Source organism: Natator depressus, chromosome 6, assembly GCF_965152275.1.
Source record: "Natator depressus isolate rNatDep1 chromosome 6, rNatDep2.hap1, whole genome shotgun sequence".
Taxonomy (NCBI): domain Eukaryota; kingdom Metazoa; phylum Chordata; order Testudines; family Cheloniidae; genus Natator; species Natator depressus.
In genome coordinates this window covers 15,765,493-15,782,039 of record NC_134239.1, presented here as the reverse complement: position 1 = coordinate 15,782,039, position 16,547 = coordinate 15,765,493, and the positions used below count along the sequence as shown (strand labels likewise).

The 16,547-nt window shown below is 50.7% G+C and overlaps 1 protein-coding gene across 1 annotated transcript; it reads right to left on the bottom strand.

The window, feature by feature from the left end:
* Nucleotides 1–2,187: 2,187 nt before the first annotated feature.
* On the bottom strand, nt 2,188–14,720 carry LOC141989932 (membrane-spanning 4-domains subfamily A member 15-like). The gene is made up of 7 exons (XM_074956861.1): nt 14,569–14,720; nt 12,140–12,306; nt 10,000–10,119; nt 8,654–8,710; nt 7,388–7,540; nt 5,423–5,542; nt 2,188–4,973 (listed from the first exon to the last, which is right to left on the bottom strand). Exons 2-7 carry the CDS (start codon nt 12,293–12,295, stop codon nt 4,965–4,967), a joined length of 615 nt encoding a protein of 204 aa, XP_074812962.1. The 5' UTR covers nt 12,296–12,306; nt 14,569–14,720; the 3' UTR covers nt 2,188–4,964.
* Nucleotides 14,721–16,547: the final 1,827 nt, after the last annotated feature.

Genomic DNA, 16,547 nt, shown 5'->3' with positions numbered 1-16,547 from the left:
CAGGTATAATTCGCAGCAGTTTGTGTGCGTGACCTGTCAGGTATAATTCGCAGCAGTTTGTGTGTGTGACCTGTCAGGTATGATTCATAACAATAGTTATGAGGCTGAAAATGTGTCCTCATGGCTTAAAACAGGCCCAGGCAAAACTCTCCAAGAGCAGAGGGGCAGTTCAAACCTCATCAGGGTATGTATGGGACAAACCCAGACCAGCCTCACAGGAACAAAGGACACTGATCTAGGCAGCAACGAAAGGATCTGTTGGACTCTCGAGTGAGTCACCCCCCTTCCTTTGGTCAGTTAGGGACTACAATGAGGTAATGTTCACCTGACCCTGAAGGGGGGGGGCGCAAAGCCAAGAGGGAAGAAAGAACATGATAAAAGGGAGAGACATTTGCCATGCTCTTCGTCTCTCATCCACTTCCATCTACAGACATCACCACCAAGCGACTGAAGTGCTGATCAAAGGGGATAGCCTGGCTTGAAGGGCAACCAACCAGCCTGTGGTGAGAAGCATCTAAGTTTGTAAGGGCACTGAAAGCATTAAGATCAGCTTAGAATGTGTTTTGCTTTTATTTCATTTGACCAAATCTGACTTGTCATGCTTTGACTTATAATCACTTAAAATCTATCTTTGTAGTTAATCATTTTTTAAATTTATTCTATCTGAAGCAGTGCGTTTGGTTTGAAGCATGTCAGAGACTCCCCTTGGGATAACAAGCCTGGTGCATATCAATTTCTTTGTTAAATTGACGAACTCATATAAGCTTGCAGTGTCCAGCGGGCATAACTGAACTCTGCAAGATGGAGGTTCCTAGGGTTGTGTCTGGGACTGGAGATGTTGGCTAGTGTGATTTGGTTGCACAATCCAAGGAGCAGCTGACATGCCAGAGGCTGTGCGTGAACAGCTCAGGTGTGGGGGTTCTCACAGCAGAGCAGAGTAAGGCTGGCTCTCAGAGTCAAGGATTGGGGTGACCTAGCAGATCACCGGTCTGGATGACACCAGAGGGGAACGTCACACCCTCTCCATCCCTACATCCTCCCTCCCCTCCATCCCTGTCACCTTCATCCTTCACCCTCCATCACTGCCACCTTCATCCATGCCTCTTTCTCTCTCCCTCCATTGCCACCTCCCTCCATCGTTGGGAAGGAGGAACAAAGCATTTCACAGAATGATATCACTTTTAATCTGAAAAGGGAATTGCACGGGGAGAGGCTGGTATATACTGAAATGAGAACACAGGTGTTCAGAACAGCAGCATTATACAGTTATTCTCTTCAGCGCTAACGCTGATATTGCCATGTGCTGGTTATATGCAGAAAAGACATTCATTGTGTGATTGATACAAGAAAAGGCGTGAGCTCTAAGCAGAATCCTGAAGCTGCCCGTTTACCATTTTAAACAAGGCAGAGTGTCCCATGGACCTCATTTTCCAGAGATTGAGATTCATAGCTTTTAAGGCCAGAAGGTGCCATTAGACCATTCTAGTCTGACCTTCTATAGAACATAGGCCAGAGAAGTTCACCCAGTTTCCTCTGTACTGGTGTATGTAAAACTGTTTAGCGGTTTGCATTGTAACCACTTTCTTGATTCTCTTATGTTACAGTTTGTCAGCACCATATTGACCAGAATAGTTGGACGCTCTATTCCAGAATAAAAGTGATTTCATTCCAGAATAAGTTACTCCACTTTGGAAGCACATTCTGGAGTAAAGTGACTTTTATTCTGGAATAGAATGTCCAGATGGGGAGCTATTCTGAAATAATTATTCTGGTCAGTTTCCTTATGTAAACAAGCCTTTTCCTAAGGAATAAATGTCCAGGGTATTTTGAAGTGACATTTTGCAATAAGCCTTTTTGTTGACATTCCACAAGTAAAGGAACATTTATTCTTTAATTTTTGACTGAAAATGTTGTTTTGTTTTGGATACTGAAAAAGTTCAGTTTTCCTTTGGGTTTGAGGATGTTTTGGAAGTTCCTCATTCGGTGACTTTCTCCTCTTTGTTGTTTTAAATGGAGGAAGCAAAAAAGTTGTTGAAATCCCCCCCCCCGCCCCCGCCCCCTTTTTTAAACTTCTTCCAACTTGGAAGAGTTAAAAAAGTGAAAAGCTCTTTCACACTTTTTAGCTTTTTTGAACTGAAAAGATGTGAAAAAAGTTTTTTAAAAAGTCATTAAAAGTGCTACTTTCTCTAATTTGTAATTTCTTTTATAACTGAAAAAAGTGTGAACAAGTGTTTCATTTTATTTTTAGTTTTCTCAACTTGTTCCCCATTTTTCTTCACTGGAAAAAGTGAAAAAAGGGAGGGGGGGTAACCACCCCAATTTCTCCAGTTTTCAAAAGCTGAAATGAAAGAGTTTAAATTGAAATACATTGAAATTTTTAATTTCAATTCTACATTTTGAAATGCAACAATAAATCTCTGTTGTTTTGTTTCAAAGTGGCATTTCAAAACTAAAGCAAAAAAAACCACACTAATTTTGTTTTGAAATGCCCCACAGAAAACCAACATTTTCCAATGGGAAAATTTCAAAACACAATTTTTCCTGTGGAAAGATCCATGGGACAATTCTGGTGTTCTGATCCAGTCTATATAATACTTTTCTGCTGTCATTGCCTAATAGCTGACCCTAAGCAGCGCTGAATATCTGCAATGCCCAGTGCAGTCAACTAGAACTGTGAGTACTGAGTAGTAAAACTGGGTAGAAAACAGTTCCCATCTGGATAAAATTTTTGAGATTTTGAAATTTTTCTTGGCCCAAATTGGGATGAAATGTCAAAATCTCAAAAAATTTTGCAAACTGAAAAATCTGAAATTTTTTTTAGTTTGGATCGATCAAAACATTTCATTTTGATTTTTATCTTTTTAAATTAACTTTCCCCCCCTATCATTAGCATAGATTTCTAAACAAAAACTAGTTTTGCATTGAAAAAAATTATTTTTTTTGTTTCAAAAATAAAATTCTAACTCTTTTGTCCCAAAATTTTTCAAAACAAGAAGTTCCTCAAAACCACCTTTTCCCACAAACCGTTTTGGTTTCAGTGAATTGGCATTTCCACAGACACACACAAAAATTTTTTTTGCTGAAAAATTCTTGACCAGCTCTAGTCAGTACAACTCAGAATCCAGACTGGTAATGTTCTAACCTCTAGTGACCACTTCTCAAATTCGAGAGGTAAGCTTGGTTTCAAATGGACAGATAGGGATGTAGATAGACATAACATTCTGTGGGAACATTTGTTATAATAATACTGTAAGCTCAGGTTAATATAGCAAAAAATAAAAAAAATTCATCTTTAGCATTTGCATGGTACCCAGTAGAATGAACCTGGCAATACACACAAGAGGTGGATTCTTGCTGGAGTTGTGAAGGGAACAAAGAAACCTGATACATTTATATAGCCCTAGAGGTGTGGCTTTCCCACTGTGGCCTACTGAACCCTTCCTGGCGGGTTACAAAATGAGACATTTTAAGATCCAAGCAATGGGAGAGGTGAGGTACTGGAAGACAACTGAGATACTGGAAGGGAAGGGGGATCAGTGAGAAGATCTTTCTTTTATGACATGATCCTCAGAATGAAAGAGCTGCCATAAAGCCAAAGAAGATTGGAAAGAAGTTAGGGGGTGAGTGAATGTGATTCTAAACAGCAGTATTCTTTATTCTATAAGTCCTGAAGGCTGCTAAGGGTTTGACTTCCCCTTAGAAATATGTAGTTTGAGAGCATCAGCAGTGGCTGAAGAAATCATTTTAAGGACCTGGAAATCAGCAAAGAACTCAAGTGCTAAGGGCTGGTCCATAAAACATGTGGTCTGGATGGATAATACAACATGAAGGGAGAACAAGTGAGGATTTTCAGGAGACAAAAGGGCCAAGTTCTTGGTGGAAGCCCAAGACATCAGGAGCTACATGAGGGCTGAATGTGGCATCACTGCTCTGTTCTGGGACAATCAGGATGTCATGTCTCTAGTGGTTTGGTTTTTTTATATCACGCGCTGCCCTGTATGTTCCATCATGTAATAGACGTGTTTATATCTGGCTACAAAATCTGTTACCTTCTATCCACAGCCCATTGCTTACTGCACTCCTTTACTGCAACACAAATAAAAAAAATTAAACAGACCCCCACTCTCTGTCTTGGTGCAATTAAGTTCCGTGAGGGAACCAGGGGGCAAAGACCAAGAAAAAGGTAGTCTTCTACTCCATAATCCTGTTGACTCCCACTGCTTTCCCCATCCATCTTGTTTGCCTGTGCAGACCGGAGGGTTTTTGGAATTGGGGGAGGGGCGTGAGCAGAACGGAAGGAGTGGCTTTGGAGTTTGCTGTCTTTTGCTCTGGTTGCAGAGAATTCCAGGGATCATAGGAGGATTTGAGGGGAGGGGGGGCCCTGGGTTCAGTCTCATTCCATCTCCTCCCCCATTACTGACTGGCGAGTTTGAGGGGCCAGGGAAGGTGTGTGGGGGTCAGTTTATTTTCACCATCCCCATACAGGCTGGAGCGTTTGGGAGTCAGGGGAGGGTTTTGGGGTGTAGAAAATCAGAGTTAACTCCTGCCTCCTAGTGTCAGGAGGGAGGGGGGAAGTTCAGGGGTCAGAGTCCATGAGGGGATTCTGTGAGTAGGGTCCTGAGAGAGGTCGTGGGCTGCAGTAGGTTACAGACAGGAGAGTTTCTGGGGAAAGTCAGGGGATAGTTTGAGTGTTAAAGCTGCTCTCATCTCTCAGTTGGGGGGCTCAGGAATAGTGGTGTCTGGCTCAGCATTCGCCCCTATCCCCTAGACACAGAAGAGTTGGGGAGGGGAGGTAGGTGGGCTGCAGGAGATGTTGGGGCTCAGAGTTTGCTCCCTCTGCCATCCTGCCTGGGAAAGTGAAGATGTGGCCAAGGGTCCATGTCGCTGTGGCTCCAGTGTGGGAAATCTCTGTCATGTTCTCAGTGCACCTGGGGGTGGGAGGAGCAGAGCTGGCCTCTGTTCCATCACAGCACCTGGGGAATAATCAGAGAACAGAATTTACCTTCCCATCTCATCAGGATCACTCTGAAAACCGGCATTCGGCCCCTCCCCACCTCTGCCTTTTCTGACAGTGGTTCATCCGGGGCAGGATTAGAATCCGTTGGTGGATCAACATAGAGGTAAAGCGCTGGACTGATCCAACATGGGCAATGAATTCCCCTTTCCCCAAGGAAAGGGGTCAAGGGGATCTGACTTTGCTCCAATTGAAATCCCTGGACAAACCCTCACTGACGTCCATGAGGGCTCAGCTGGTAGCTCCATTGTCAGAGCAATGGGGCAGGAGGTCTCTCCAGGGCTAGGGAATGGGAGTCTTGCTGCTGATGTCAATGGGCTATGGATCAGGCCCGAGGTGAGGAGCACGGTTTGCGCGCAGTTGCTCCAGGGTTGGGCAGCAGGGAGTGTGTCTGGGCTCCAGCCTCACCATCCGTGTGTAGTCCTGCTGTTTCATGGCCTTGTGTCCGAACACCAGGGCGGCGATGGCCGTGCACAGCTCCAGCAGGCACAGCAGGATGAACACTGAGTTAATCCCGTGACTCAGAATCTGTGGGGAAGAAAGCCCAGGTGAGGTCATCCAGCAACCCCTCTGCATGGAGCCACCTCGCCCCAGGGGAGGCCTGTCCCCCAGCTGGGAAGTGTCATTACTACACAGCGAGCGGGTGAGGACTGCCTGAGCTCTCCCCTCTGCACATGCCCTGATAGGGGGCAGGGCATGGCAAGGAGGCCCAGCCATCCAGTGGACAGACATACTATGTGTTGGGTCCTACGTGGCACTAGCTAGGACTCAAATTGGTTGCATTAGGCAGTGACTCTCCCAGTACAGCCAAAGGGAATCCCTTCTCCTCCCAGGGCTGAGCTGGGCAGAGCCTATCTTGTTTCAGAGTCTAGCTCCCTGTCCCTCCTTCATCTCTGGCTCTTCTCCTGCCCCTTGTTCTCACTTCCTCTGTGAAGCTCACCAGAGACACTCATAGCTTTGGCAGGGCCCTGGGCCAGGTCACACCCATGGTGTCCCAGGTAGATTTCAGTGACCCACCTAGCGTTTTTGAGGGAAGGGGGTTTGGCAACAGGATGGAGGGCAGGAAGGGGGAAGCGGGGAGCATTGTGTTGGATCGGGGCAGGCCAAGGGGGCTGCAGTTTATCATGGCACAATATGGGCCCCGTAAAGGCCACACATTAAAAGCATAGTCTCTGTACTGTTCCTCTCACTACGGCCATTGTGATGGCTGCCATCTTGGCTGGCGCACCAGGAACTGAGCTTGGAGCCTCTGGAGTGTGGTGTATTGGAAACGGTGTTAAAATTACAAGCACTCACTTTATATTGTAGGGGATCAGCCACCATCTTGGCTAGCCCCTTGGGGAACTGAACCAGGGACCCCTAGACCTAAATTATTGAGTCTTTACAGGTTGAGCTAAAGAGCCAGTAGCTGCTGTGCACCAGGTGCTATGGGGACCCATAATACCCACACACTGACCCTACACCCACTCCTGAGCTTCCTCCCATAAGGCTGTACAGCTCCTGCGTGATCCAGTCCCCATTCTGGGCTACATACTGATGGTATCGTTATACTGGCCGGCCAAGGAAAGCCTAGTCTCTTTAAATCTCAGCGTGCTGAGTTGTACCAGTTCTCAGTGTGGGCCCCACCTAGCTCTGGGGCAATGCTGCTGTTGTGGAGGCACCCCATTAAAGAACCTCACCCTACTTATTGCCAGTCTCAAGCAAGCAAAAATCATGAGTCAGGCCTCAAAGGGTTGCAAGTTTGGTGTAAAAATCATGAGATTAAAACAGAAACAAAAACAAACATGGGGTTCATTTTATTTGCCTTTTGGTTCCCCATGGCCAGGAGGCTGGAGGAATCTTACTTTTTTTTTGGTTTTAAACAGCAGCTGAGAGTCTTACCTAATCAGCCTAATCTAGGAGCTGGGGCTTTAAGAAAAACACCAAATATTGTGCAACTCAAATAGATCTGCAAGAGTTGGCAGCACCGCTTGCATTTGAGCCTCTCAAAGGGCTTCACAAACATTCTGATGGCCAACCCACCTGAGGAAGGCACTATTAGCCCCATTTCCTAGATGGGGAAACTGAGGCACAGAGTGGGGTTGCAGAGCAAGTCAGTGACAGATCTGAGGTCTCCTGACCCACCCTGGTCTAGTGAATAACTACTACAGCTTCCAGCCACTCTTGTTTGATTGAAACCCCCCCCCCCCCCAACCCCCAATCAGGTGGACAGATGGATTTGTTGCCCCTTGCTGAGTTTCTATTCCCATGTTGCGGAGCCAGTGGGTCCTGAGGGAGATGATCCCAGGTCCCCTGGAGTGCTAGACCCAGTCAGACCCCTTCAAAGAGGCTGTGGATTGCTGCAGGAGCAGGCGGTGTGGAAGAGGTACCCACGTAGACAGATTGGGAGCAGTTCAGCAGGGTCATTTTGCTGCCCTCAAGTATGCTGCACCACGGGATGTCTTGGCCGATCTCCACGCTGTGAATGATCATGGCCGCCAGGGTAGCCAGGATGACCAGGCCGCTGATAATGTAGCAGACTTTCACCTGGATCAATCACAGCCAATTAGAGGAGAGCAGGGCACAACATCTGCAGTCATTACAGCACTCACCGAGATCAGTGCCCCAGTGCGATGGCGGCCCCATGGGCACAGCAAGAGGCAGTCTCTGCCCCAAAGGTCTTACCGTCCAAACAGACTAGGCAGAAAGGACTGTTATAACCCCCGTCCCCCACCTCCCGCTCTACAGGTGTAGAACTGGGACACAGAGACATTCGGTACCTTGCCTGAGGTCAAATCTGCGTCAGGACTGGGAAAAGAAGCCGGCTCTCCAGACCCCCCAGGCCAAAGCCTTAACTAAAAAGCCATCCTCATGGCACATTTATAATATGGGTGTAATCTCTAAGGGCCCATCAGCTGAGGCACCTGAGCCAACAGTCCATGGGATGAAACAGCTGTGGCTGAGTGGCCTATGTGGGGCAACTCTGGGGTCTGGAATGGATTTCCTGTGCTGGCCCTATGGAGTCTGAGCACGTTGCCTTGGAGAACACAGCGTATCTGGTCCAGCAGGGGGTGATGGGGCTGAATCATTATGCGGTTGTGGTATTAGAGTCCTAGGGCCCCATTTTGTGATGCTCGGAGCCCCATCAACTCCCAGCAAAGTCCATGGGCCCAAATCTTCATTCAGGCGGATGCAGGAATGGAGAGGGTTGGGCAAATGTGGTTAAAGCCACCCTCACACATCCCAGCCCCTAGTGTAAGGGTCCATCTACATAGCAGCTGGGAGGTGTGACTCCCAGCTCAGGTAGACATGCACATGCAAGCTCTGCTCAAGCTAACACCTAAAACTAGCAGTGCTGGCCTCAGCAGCAGGAGCCAGGTAACCTGAGTACGTACTTAGGATCTTGGACAGGGTTGTACTCGGGGCCACCACCCATGCTGCCATGGCCACACTGCAGAGCTAGCACATGTTCACATGCCTGAGCTGGGAATCCCACCTCCCAGCTGCAGGGTAGAAATGGTTAAAGCAGGCTCAGGGCTTCTGAAATTTGCGTCCAGGCTACGTAGGGCCTCCTAGGTGCCATCAGCCACTGTGGCTAGCTGGAGTGCAGCCATGCACCAGTCCCACTCCCATGAACGAAAATGCTTGGAGGTTATTTACCAGCCAGATGCTTTCTCTTCTCTCAGTCTCCACCAGCACGGATCCCGAGGACACGAGCTGCCCAGGGAACAGCAAATGGGGAAGAGTTATCAGCAGGTTCCCATCCCACTCAAAATCACGCACACGCTGGAACTGGGTGGAATGAACCCCACAGGATTATGGGCCACGGAAGCCCTGCCCCAGAAGATGACACGAGATTGTCACTAGGATCGAGGTGTAAAGAGACCCAAATTCAGGTTTCAGGAGATTAATGGTGGGATTGACGTCTCACAGGCTCTCAAGTCCCATCTCATGGGACTCCCTCTCCTTTTATCCCACTGCAGAGCAGCCCAGAGGAGCTGGGATTTTCCCAAATTCTCAGAAGCCGAAGGCTCATTGTCCAGAGCCACAGTGCAATCTGTTGGGCGTTTCCGTATGGCAGGGTAGCTGTAAAATTCTCCAGGTAGGATTTGCTTTCCCTCCATGTCACCACCTGGATCCATTGCCTCCCTGACAGATGGACAGAAGCCTAAAGCCTGTATGCACAGGTAACTGACCCTGAGCTTGGGACTCAGAGAGAGAATTGCATGAGCCTCTTGATCTAAGAATAAGGGCCAATTTAGTCCCCTGCTGATGGCTGCATCAGTTTCAGTAGTGTCTTATGGGGCGCAGCCACTGGCGGGAGGCAAAGATCCACCATCTCCCAGACTGGGGTGTATACACAGTGGAGCCTGATTGAATGTAGGGGTGAATTTCCATCATATCTGAGAGTTCTTCCCTGCCAGAGCTGGGGCCTCTCCGTCGGAGCGGTGATTGTGGGGTGAAAACTAGCAGACTGAACCCCACCCTCACACCAGCCTGAGGAGTGTGGGGGTGGGGGGATGGATCTGATCTGGGGCAGGATGGGGGTGGAGCAATGTCATAGGGGTAGGGTTGCCAGTCTGCCCCAGCGTTCAGGGGTCTCGCCCACGTTTCCATGAGCCTCATTTGCAGGCCTGCATCCCAAAATGTGTGTGAGCGCTGATGATGGCATGCTGGCCCAGGGTCATGCACATCTGCATGCCGTGACCCTGCACCATGGGGGGCCCGATGGAGCTGCCACAGGTTGAGTAAACGGACCCATCCTAGGGGGAGTGAGTCCACCCTGAAAGCATTTGCAGGGTCACCACCACCTTCTCCGCCCCTCCCAAGGGCTCAGTGCATAGCACACTCCCTGTTATTCTGAAAGCCTGCCTGGCTATGCTCACTGCCTTCTGTGCCGGAGTTCAGGGCATATCCCAGAGCAGATTTGTTGAGACACCCCCCTGCCGCCCCCAAAACTGGATCAAAGGGCTGAGCTCCTCACTCCCGGAGCTGGCTGTGCCTACCAGGAAGCCAATCCAAAAGTAGACTCCGCTGGCCACGGTGAGGGCTGGGGCTGGGGATTCAGTTATCATCAAGGCAATCCCAAAGGAGATCTGCGTGAAACCAGATATGATCTGTATGGCCTAGAGGGGAAGAGGAGATGGAGCTTGGTGTCACTTATACACAATATGTGTAGCAGCATTACCATGATCTATGGCATCACTGTTATCACCATAGCCATCACCACTGACATCATTACCTCCATCACCCCGCCATCACCCCATTACCCTGCTAACATCATCACCCCACCATCATCATCACTGCCAACCTCATCACCCCGCCAACCCCATCACCGCCATCACCCTTACCAACCTCATCACCCCCACCGTCATCACCACCATCAGCCCATCACCCTGCCAATGTCATCACAGCCACCAACCCTATCACCCCATCATCCTGCCAACATCATCACCGCCATCAGCCCAACCAACCGCATCATCCTGCCAACATCACCCCCATCACCCTGCCAACATCATCACCCCCACCATCATCATCCCGCCAACCCCATCACTGCCATCACCTTCACCAACCTCATCACCCCCACCATCATCACCGCCATCAGCCCCACTAACCCCATCACCCTGCGAACCCCATCATCCTGTCAACATCATCACTGCCATCAGCCCCACCAACCCCATCACCCTGCAAACCCCATCACCCCATCAACCCCATCACCGCCATCACCCCCACTAACCTCCTCACCCCATCAACCCCATCACCCTGCCAACATCATCACTGCCATCAGCCCCACCAACCTCATCACCCTCACCATTAGCCCCACTAATCCCATCAATATCATCACCCCATCACACTGCCAACATCATCAACCCCATCATCCGGCTAACATCATCACCACCATCACCTCTGACAACCCCATCACCCTGCAATTATCATCACTCCCACCACCCCCACCAGCATTATCACCATCACCCCATCACCCTGCCAACATCATCACTGCCATCACTCCCACCATCAATGCTAACCATCGTCTTTACCATCCCCAGTACCGTTATGAACAGCAGCTGCATCCCCACTGCTGCCATTGTCATTATTTTCTGTTTTCTCTCCCCCCACCCCACCCGGGGAACAAATTGCAACTCCCCTCACATTGCCACTTCAGATCTCCGTTCCTGGAGGAGCTCGTCTCCTGATGACCCACAGTGTCTGAGACACACATGCTCAGTGGCAGCCCTTAGGTTAGCCCCTGACCCTAAACTTATCAGCAGAATGAGAGCAGATGGGGGAAATCAACTGGCTTGAGGCACCAAAATCCTCCCATGGCGATAATCCTCTCTGCCTTACATTGTCTGGCTGGCCAGCATTTTTCTGGGCATACGGGGAGATGTTTATGCCTTTGAATGCCAGGAAGCTGTTAAGCTAGGAAACCCTGCAGCTGTAGCACTCCGTGGTGTGCTCTTGCCAGCTCACACCAGCTAAACAGGGCGCAGGCTGTGTTAATAGCACTGTGGGAGGCTGGTGATGCAATAGGGGGGTTCTTCACTTGGGGTTAGGTCCAGACCGGCTCCCTAGGGTAAGTGGGGCACTTGCCTTTTGGAGCAGAGATAAAACTGAGGTCACACATGGTCTTTTAAGATGCCAAAGGGGGAGGTTAGCTGTGGCATCCTGGCTCATGGAATTACTCACTGCCTTCCCCAAATTTCCCTCCCGCTGTTTCACTTGCATATGGCTGCTGCACAGTTGCTGTGCGTCACCCCAGAGGTGGCTGCATTTCAGCGGCTGGAGCTGCAGCGTGGAATCTTTAGGGATGCAAGGGGCTACGTGACCATCCAGTGGGGGGTGACGCTTACAGTTCAGCTGGCGCTAGCTGGGCCCCTTGTTGGGCCATCTCAGCAGCCAGGCAAGGGCTGAATGTGCAGGGCGCGGGTTCCAATTCTAAGCCACCCCCCCCACACCCAGTGAAGAGTTAATTCTTGCTCCTCTAGGCCTCACCCACAGCATCCTTGCAAGTGAAGGGAAGGAGAGTCCATTAGTTTCCTAGTGACCTGAGGGGAAGAGCCCCGCTGCCCCTCACTAAGTGCACTGTGCGGGGGTGGGTCACTCTCAGTTCCCCTTCGTTCATCCAGCAGAGATGTCAGACCTCACCCCCAATGCCTTGGGCTGTGCCTTCCTGAAGCCTTTGACCTGGGCGGAGCTGGGCTGTGGAGCCGTTGAGTCCAGCTGTGCAGCCCGGGGGTCAGTCTGCGGGACCACCTCTGTGATGACCTTCATCCCCCCGGATTCTGTCACTGTTGCTGCCATTTCGGTGCCAGCTGTGGAGAGAATGGGGAAGTTGGGGTCAGTAGCAGGACAAGGCCGGGGCAGAGGAATGGCAGCTCCCCACTGCGGGAGTCAGGCAGAGGAGAATCCTCCACTTCCTGCCAATGGAATGGGACAGCCGACTCCTTCCTAGCTGGGGAATCCCTTCAGACAAATAGCCTATAGAGGAAGGGTGAGCTTGCTATGGGCATCCCAGGGGTCTGCTCGCTAAGGGGATCCCATGGAAGAGATCCCAGGGACCTGCTGGCTAAGGGGCTCCTAGAGGAGAGATCCCAGGGCCTGCTCACTAAGGGGGTCCCAGAGGAGAGACCCCCCAGGGACCTGCTCACTAAGGGGATCCCAGAGGAGAGGTCCCAAGGGCCTGCTCACTCAGGGGATCCCAGAGGAGAGACCCCAGGGGCCTGCTCACTCAGGGGATCCTGTAGGAGATGTTTCAGGGGCCTGCTCATGAGGGGGATCTCAGGGGAGAGATCCCTGGGGCCTGTTCTCCAAGGGGATCCCAGGGGAGAGATCCCAGGGGCCTGCTTGCTAAGCAGACCCCACGGGAGAGATCCCAGGGGCCTGTTGGCCAAGGGGATCCCAGGGGAGAGATCCCAGGAGTGAGCTAACTAGGGGGATCCTAGGGGAGATCCTAGGGGTCTGCTTGCTATGGGATCTCCAGGGAGAAGTCCCATGGATATTCGATGTACAATGATCCCAGTGGTTTACCCCTTAGGGTTTCCAGAAGGAGCTGGGGGAGGGGCAAATCCCAGGCTCCACTGAAAGGCAGTGCAGGGGCCATTGAGGCCAGTCCTGTGGCTGCATTCTGTGGGGACAGATCCTAGCCCCTGTCACGTCCCAGGCACCTGGAAGTGATGAGGCTGTAGGCTTCAGGGAGTGGGAAAGGAGTCATGGGGCAAGTAACCCCGCACTGGGTAGACTGCTGTGAAGACTGGTGGACTAGCAATACGAGTAGGTCCCTAGGATCCAGGGCGGGCTTGGACAGCTCACATCTTTACTGCAATTTTGTTCCACGCTAGCTCGATGAAAGCTAGTGCGGGTATGCCACAGCGCTGCAGTCAGACCTCTGACAGCAGCATGGACACACTCAAAGATTGCTCCATGCCAAGCATGTGGGTTACTTCCTGACATTCCCCCTGCCCTGGCAAAGGGAGAAGAAATTCCAGGGGATAAGGATAAGGGAGTGGGTGGGGGTTAGAGAGAGGAGGCCAAAGCAGGGAAGGAGGACACCCCCCATTTGCTGGGAGAAAGCAGGGCCTGGGGAACAACAGAACCAAACAGAGATAGGGGGAGGGGGGAGAGTGTGAGAAATGAAACAGGAAGAGAGGTTTCAGAGTAGCAGCCGTGTTAGTCTGTATTCGCAAAAAGAAAAGGAGGACTTGTGGCACCTTAGAGACTAACCAATTTATCTGAGCGTAAGCTTTCGTGAGCTACAGCTCACTTCATCGGATGTAGCTCACGAAAGCTTATGCTCAAATAAATTTGTTAGTCTCTAAGGTGCCACAAGTCCTCCTTTTCTTTTTACAGGAAGAGAGAGAGTGAGAGAGGGAAAAACAGAATTGGTGTGGAGGGGAAGATACAGTAGAAAAGCTATAGGGAGGGAGAAGGAAACAAAGGGAAGGACAAAAAGTGAGGAGGGGGGGACAAAGTATTTAGGAGACCAGATCCTAGGGCGAGCTCCCTATGGGAGGGAGGGATAGAGTAAGAGGTGCAGAGGAGGAGGAGGAAAGATAAGAGGGAGGGGGAAGAGAGAAGATCACAGGGGAATAAGGAGGATGGAGGAAGAAATGAAATGATGGACTCAGAAAGAAACAGAGAGAAGGAAATTGGCAGAGATACATTTTGACTCCAGCTGTTCAGAACTCTTGACGGATTCAAAACTACCACAATGCAAGTGCCAATCTAACGATTGCCCCCCAGTTCCTTGGGGATCTCCCACTCCCCTCCCCCTGCCCCCCAACCTAACAGTCACCCCCAGTTCCTCAGGGATCTCCCACTCCCCACAGCCCCCTGCCAACTTAATAATTGCCCCCCAGTTCCTTGGGGATCTCCCACTCCCCCCCCATCAATCTAACAATCTCCCCCCAGCCCCTTGGGGATGTCCCACTCCCCACAGCCCCCCACCAATCTAACAATCTCCCCCCAGCCCCTTGGGGATCTCCCACTCCACACAGCCCCCCATCCCCAGGGTCTCCCTGCCTCAGTGAGTGTCTGTCAGGGGGAATGCAGGGGGCTGGCCCGCTGCCTTCACTTACTCTGCCTAGCTGGTGGGACGCCGTGTGTTGTGTTGTGCAAGCCTCGGGTTCTCTCTGCCTTGGCAGCTTTCCCCAGCTTGTTGGCCAGAGTCCAAGGGTGGGCGGGAATGCAGGGAGCCTGTCAGAGGAACTCATTGCCATTCTGGCAGCTCTGCACTGACAGGAAGTTTGTTTGTGGACGTTTGGGAGGGTTCCTGTTTCCCAAGTCTCCCATTCTGGCCTGTTTCCCAGAGCCGGGGAGGAAAGGGGGCGGCGAGAGGGAGGATCAGTCCACCTCTGTGGATCTGGGTGCCTGTAAGAGAGACAACATGGACTGGAGACAGAGACCATGCGCAGGGAGAAAATAATGTGAATTACTCTGTATCTTCATAAAGTATGCACAGCCCTGGGCACTTGAAGGCCCCTCTGTATCCCCAGTATATCTTCTGTATACAGCATGTGCCCTGTGACCCAGGGAGCCCTTGATGTCAGCTGGCAGAGGGCACAGGGCAGCATAGGGATTCCCTGGGTTGGCTACCTGCATAATAGCTCACAGAAGGGTGGCATGTGAGGTCTCTATCGAGAGCCAGTAGCCTACTGATTGTCACAGTCATTGTGAAATGTACATACAGGTAATATTTAAAGAGTCAGGTATCTATAATAAAAATTATGTTCTTAAGGTCTTGGAGTTAAGGCCGGTCACCAGGCAGTGACATACCTCGGAGATGTTCCTTTCAGACAGGAGGTAATAGACACCTATTTCCCTGTCTGGCCATTTGTGTGTTGTGCGCCTCTCAGTGGATGTCTATTTGCAAACTGAGCCAGGTCTAAATTGAGAGGCTGTACAAGAGAGGCAATCTATAGGGAAAAAGAAGCAGCAGGGGTGGAGGTGGCCTGTTGATGAATAAAGATAAAGAATTGGCTGGTATATCTTGGTGTGCAAGAGACACGCTGAATTCTTCACCAAGGAGGCCAACTGATTGTATTCTTCTCATGAAAGGAGGGTCCCAGCCAGCCTGGCTGTAAAACTCTGCAAGGATTTTGGGTGAGCAATATTCTACAAGACATGAGAGTATCTTGTGAATTAAGTCTAGGCTCTAGAATGCATGTTATGATTTTGTTTTATATGTAGTCATTTGTTTCCAGTACTTCCACTTGCTATTATTTGGATCTCTCTGCTTTGGTAAATAAACTTGTATTTGATTTCGCTATAAACAAATCGAAGTCGTATGAATTGAGCAGAGTGGTGGTTTGAGGTGGAACTGATCAGCTGGGCCATATGGCTTCTTTGGAAGTAGTAGATTGGTGAAGTCTGTGAGTGTCTAGAGAGCCAGGGGGTGGACACTCCAGTGGGATGCTTGGAGGGTGCCTGTTGCTAGCCTATAGAGACTTGCAGGGCTTGGGAGGTCTAGAGGGGCGTGATTGTGTTGCTTGTGGCTAATGGAGTTGGAGAGCTGACCTCCACCAGGCACAGACAAAGCTCCCTCATGCTAAGGGCAGGTGGTAGCAAGGTGCTTTCACCCTTGTGTGACAGGCACACTTCCTTCACACAGCCCTGGCAACATGTCTCAGCCCTGCCTTGGAAGAAATGGCTGCCTCTGGGAGTGAGCGGGACTCCTGTATGCCCTTGTCATCAGCCTCATCTCCTCATAGCACCATGGCACCAGTGGCCTGTGGCTGACAATGGCCAGAATCTCCTGCAGAAGCTGTGGGGTTTGGGGGAAGATGCTCGGGAACTTTCTGTGGGAAAATGCCCTTTTTGCACAGTCCAGAGTTTTCAGCAGGAGGTCTCCCTGGCTGGCCAGCCTGGAAGACTCATGTCAGTTTCACTGCCTGAATTTCAGAGTGTGAAATTGACAAAAGCCATCCCAGAGGGGGTGCCCAGTTGTAGTGCCTTGACTCTGTGCTGCCCCAGCTCTCAGCCTCCCTACCTCCTCCCCAGCTCTGGGGCTGAGGAGGCTGAATGCCCTGACTGGCTCTCTGCTTCTCTGGCTCTCAGA

Excerpts from the sequence above, each read along its gene's own strand:
- LOC141989932 (XM_074956861.1), bottom strand. The coding sequence starts at position 12,295 with ATGGCAGCAACAGTGACAGAATCCGGGGGGATGAAGGTCATCACAGAG. Across the intron at positions 10,120-12,139 it reads CACAGCCCAAGGCATTGGGG|GCCATACAGATCATATCTGG; the intron begins GTGAGGTCTGAC and ends CTTCCCCTCTAG. Across the intron at positions 7,541-8,653 it reads GAAGAGAAAGCATCTGGCTG|GTGAAAGTCTGCTACATTAT; the intron begins GTAAATAACCTC and ends TGATTGATCCAG.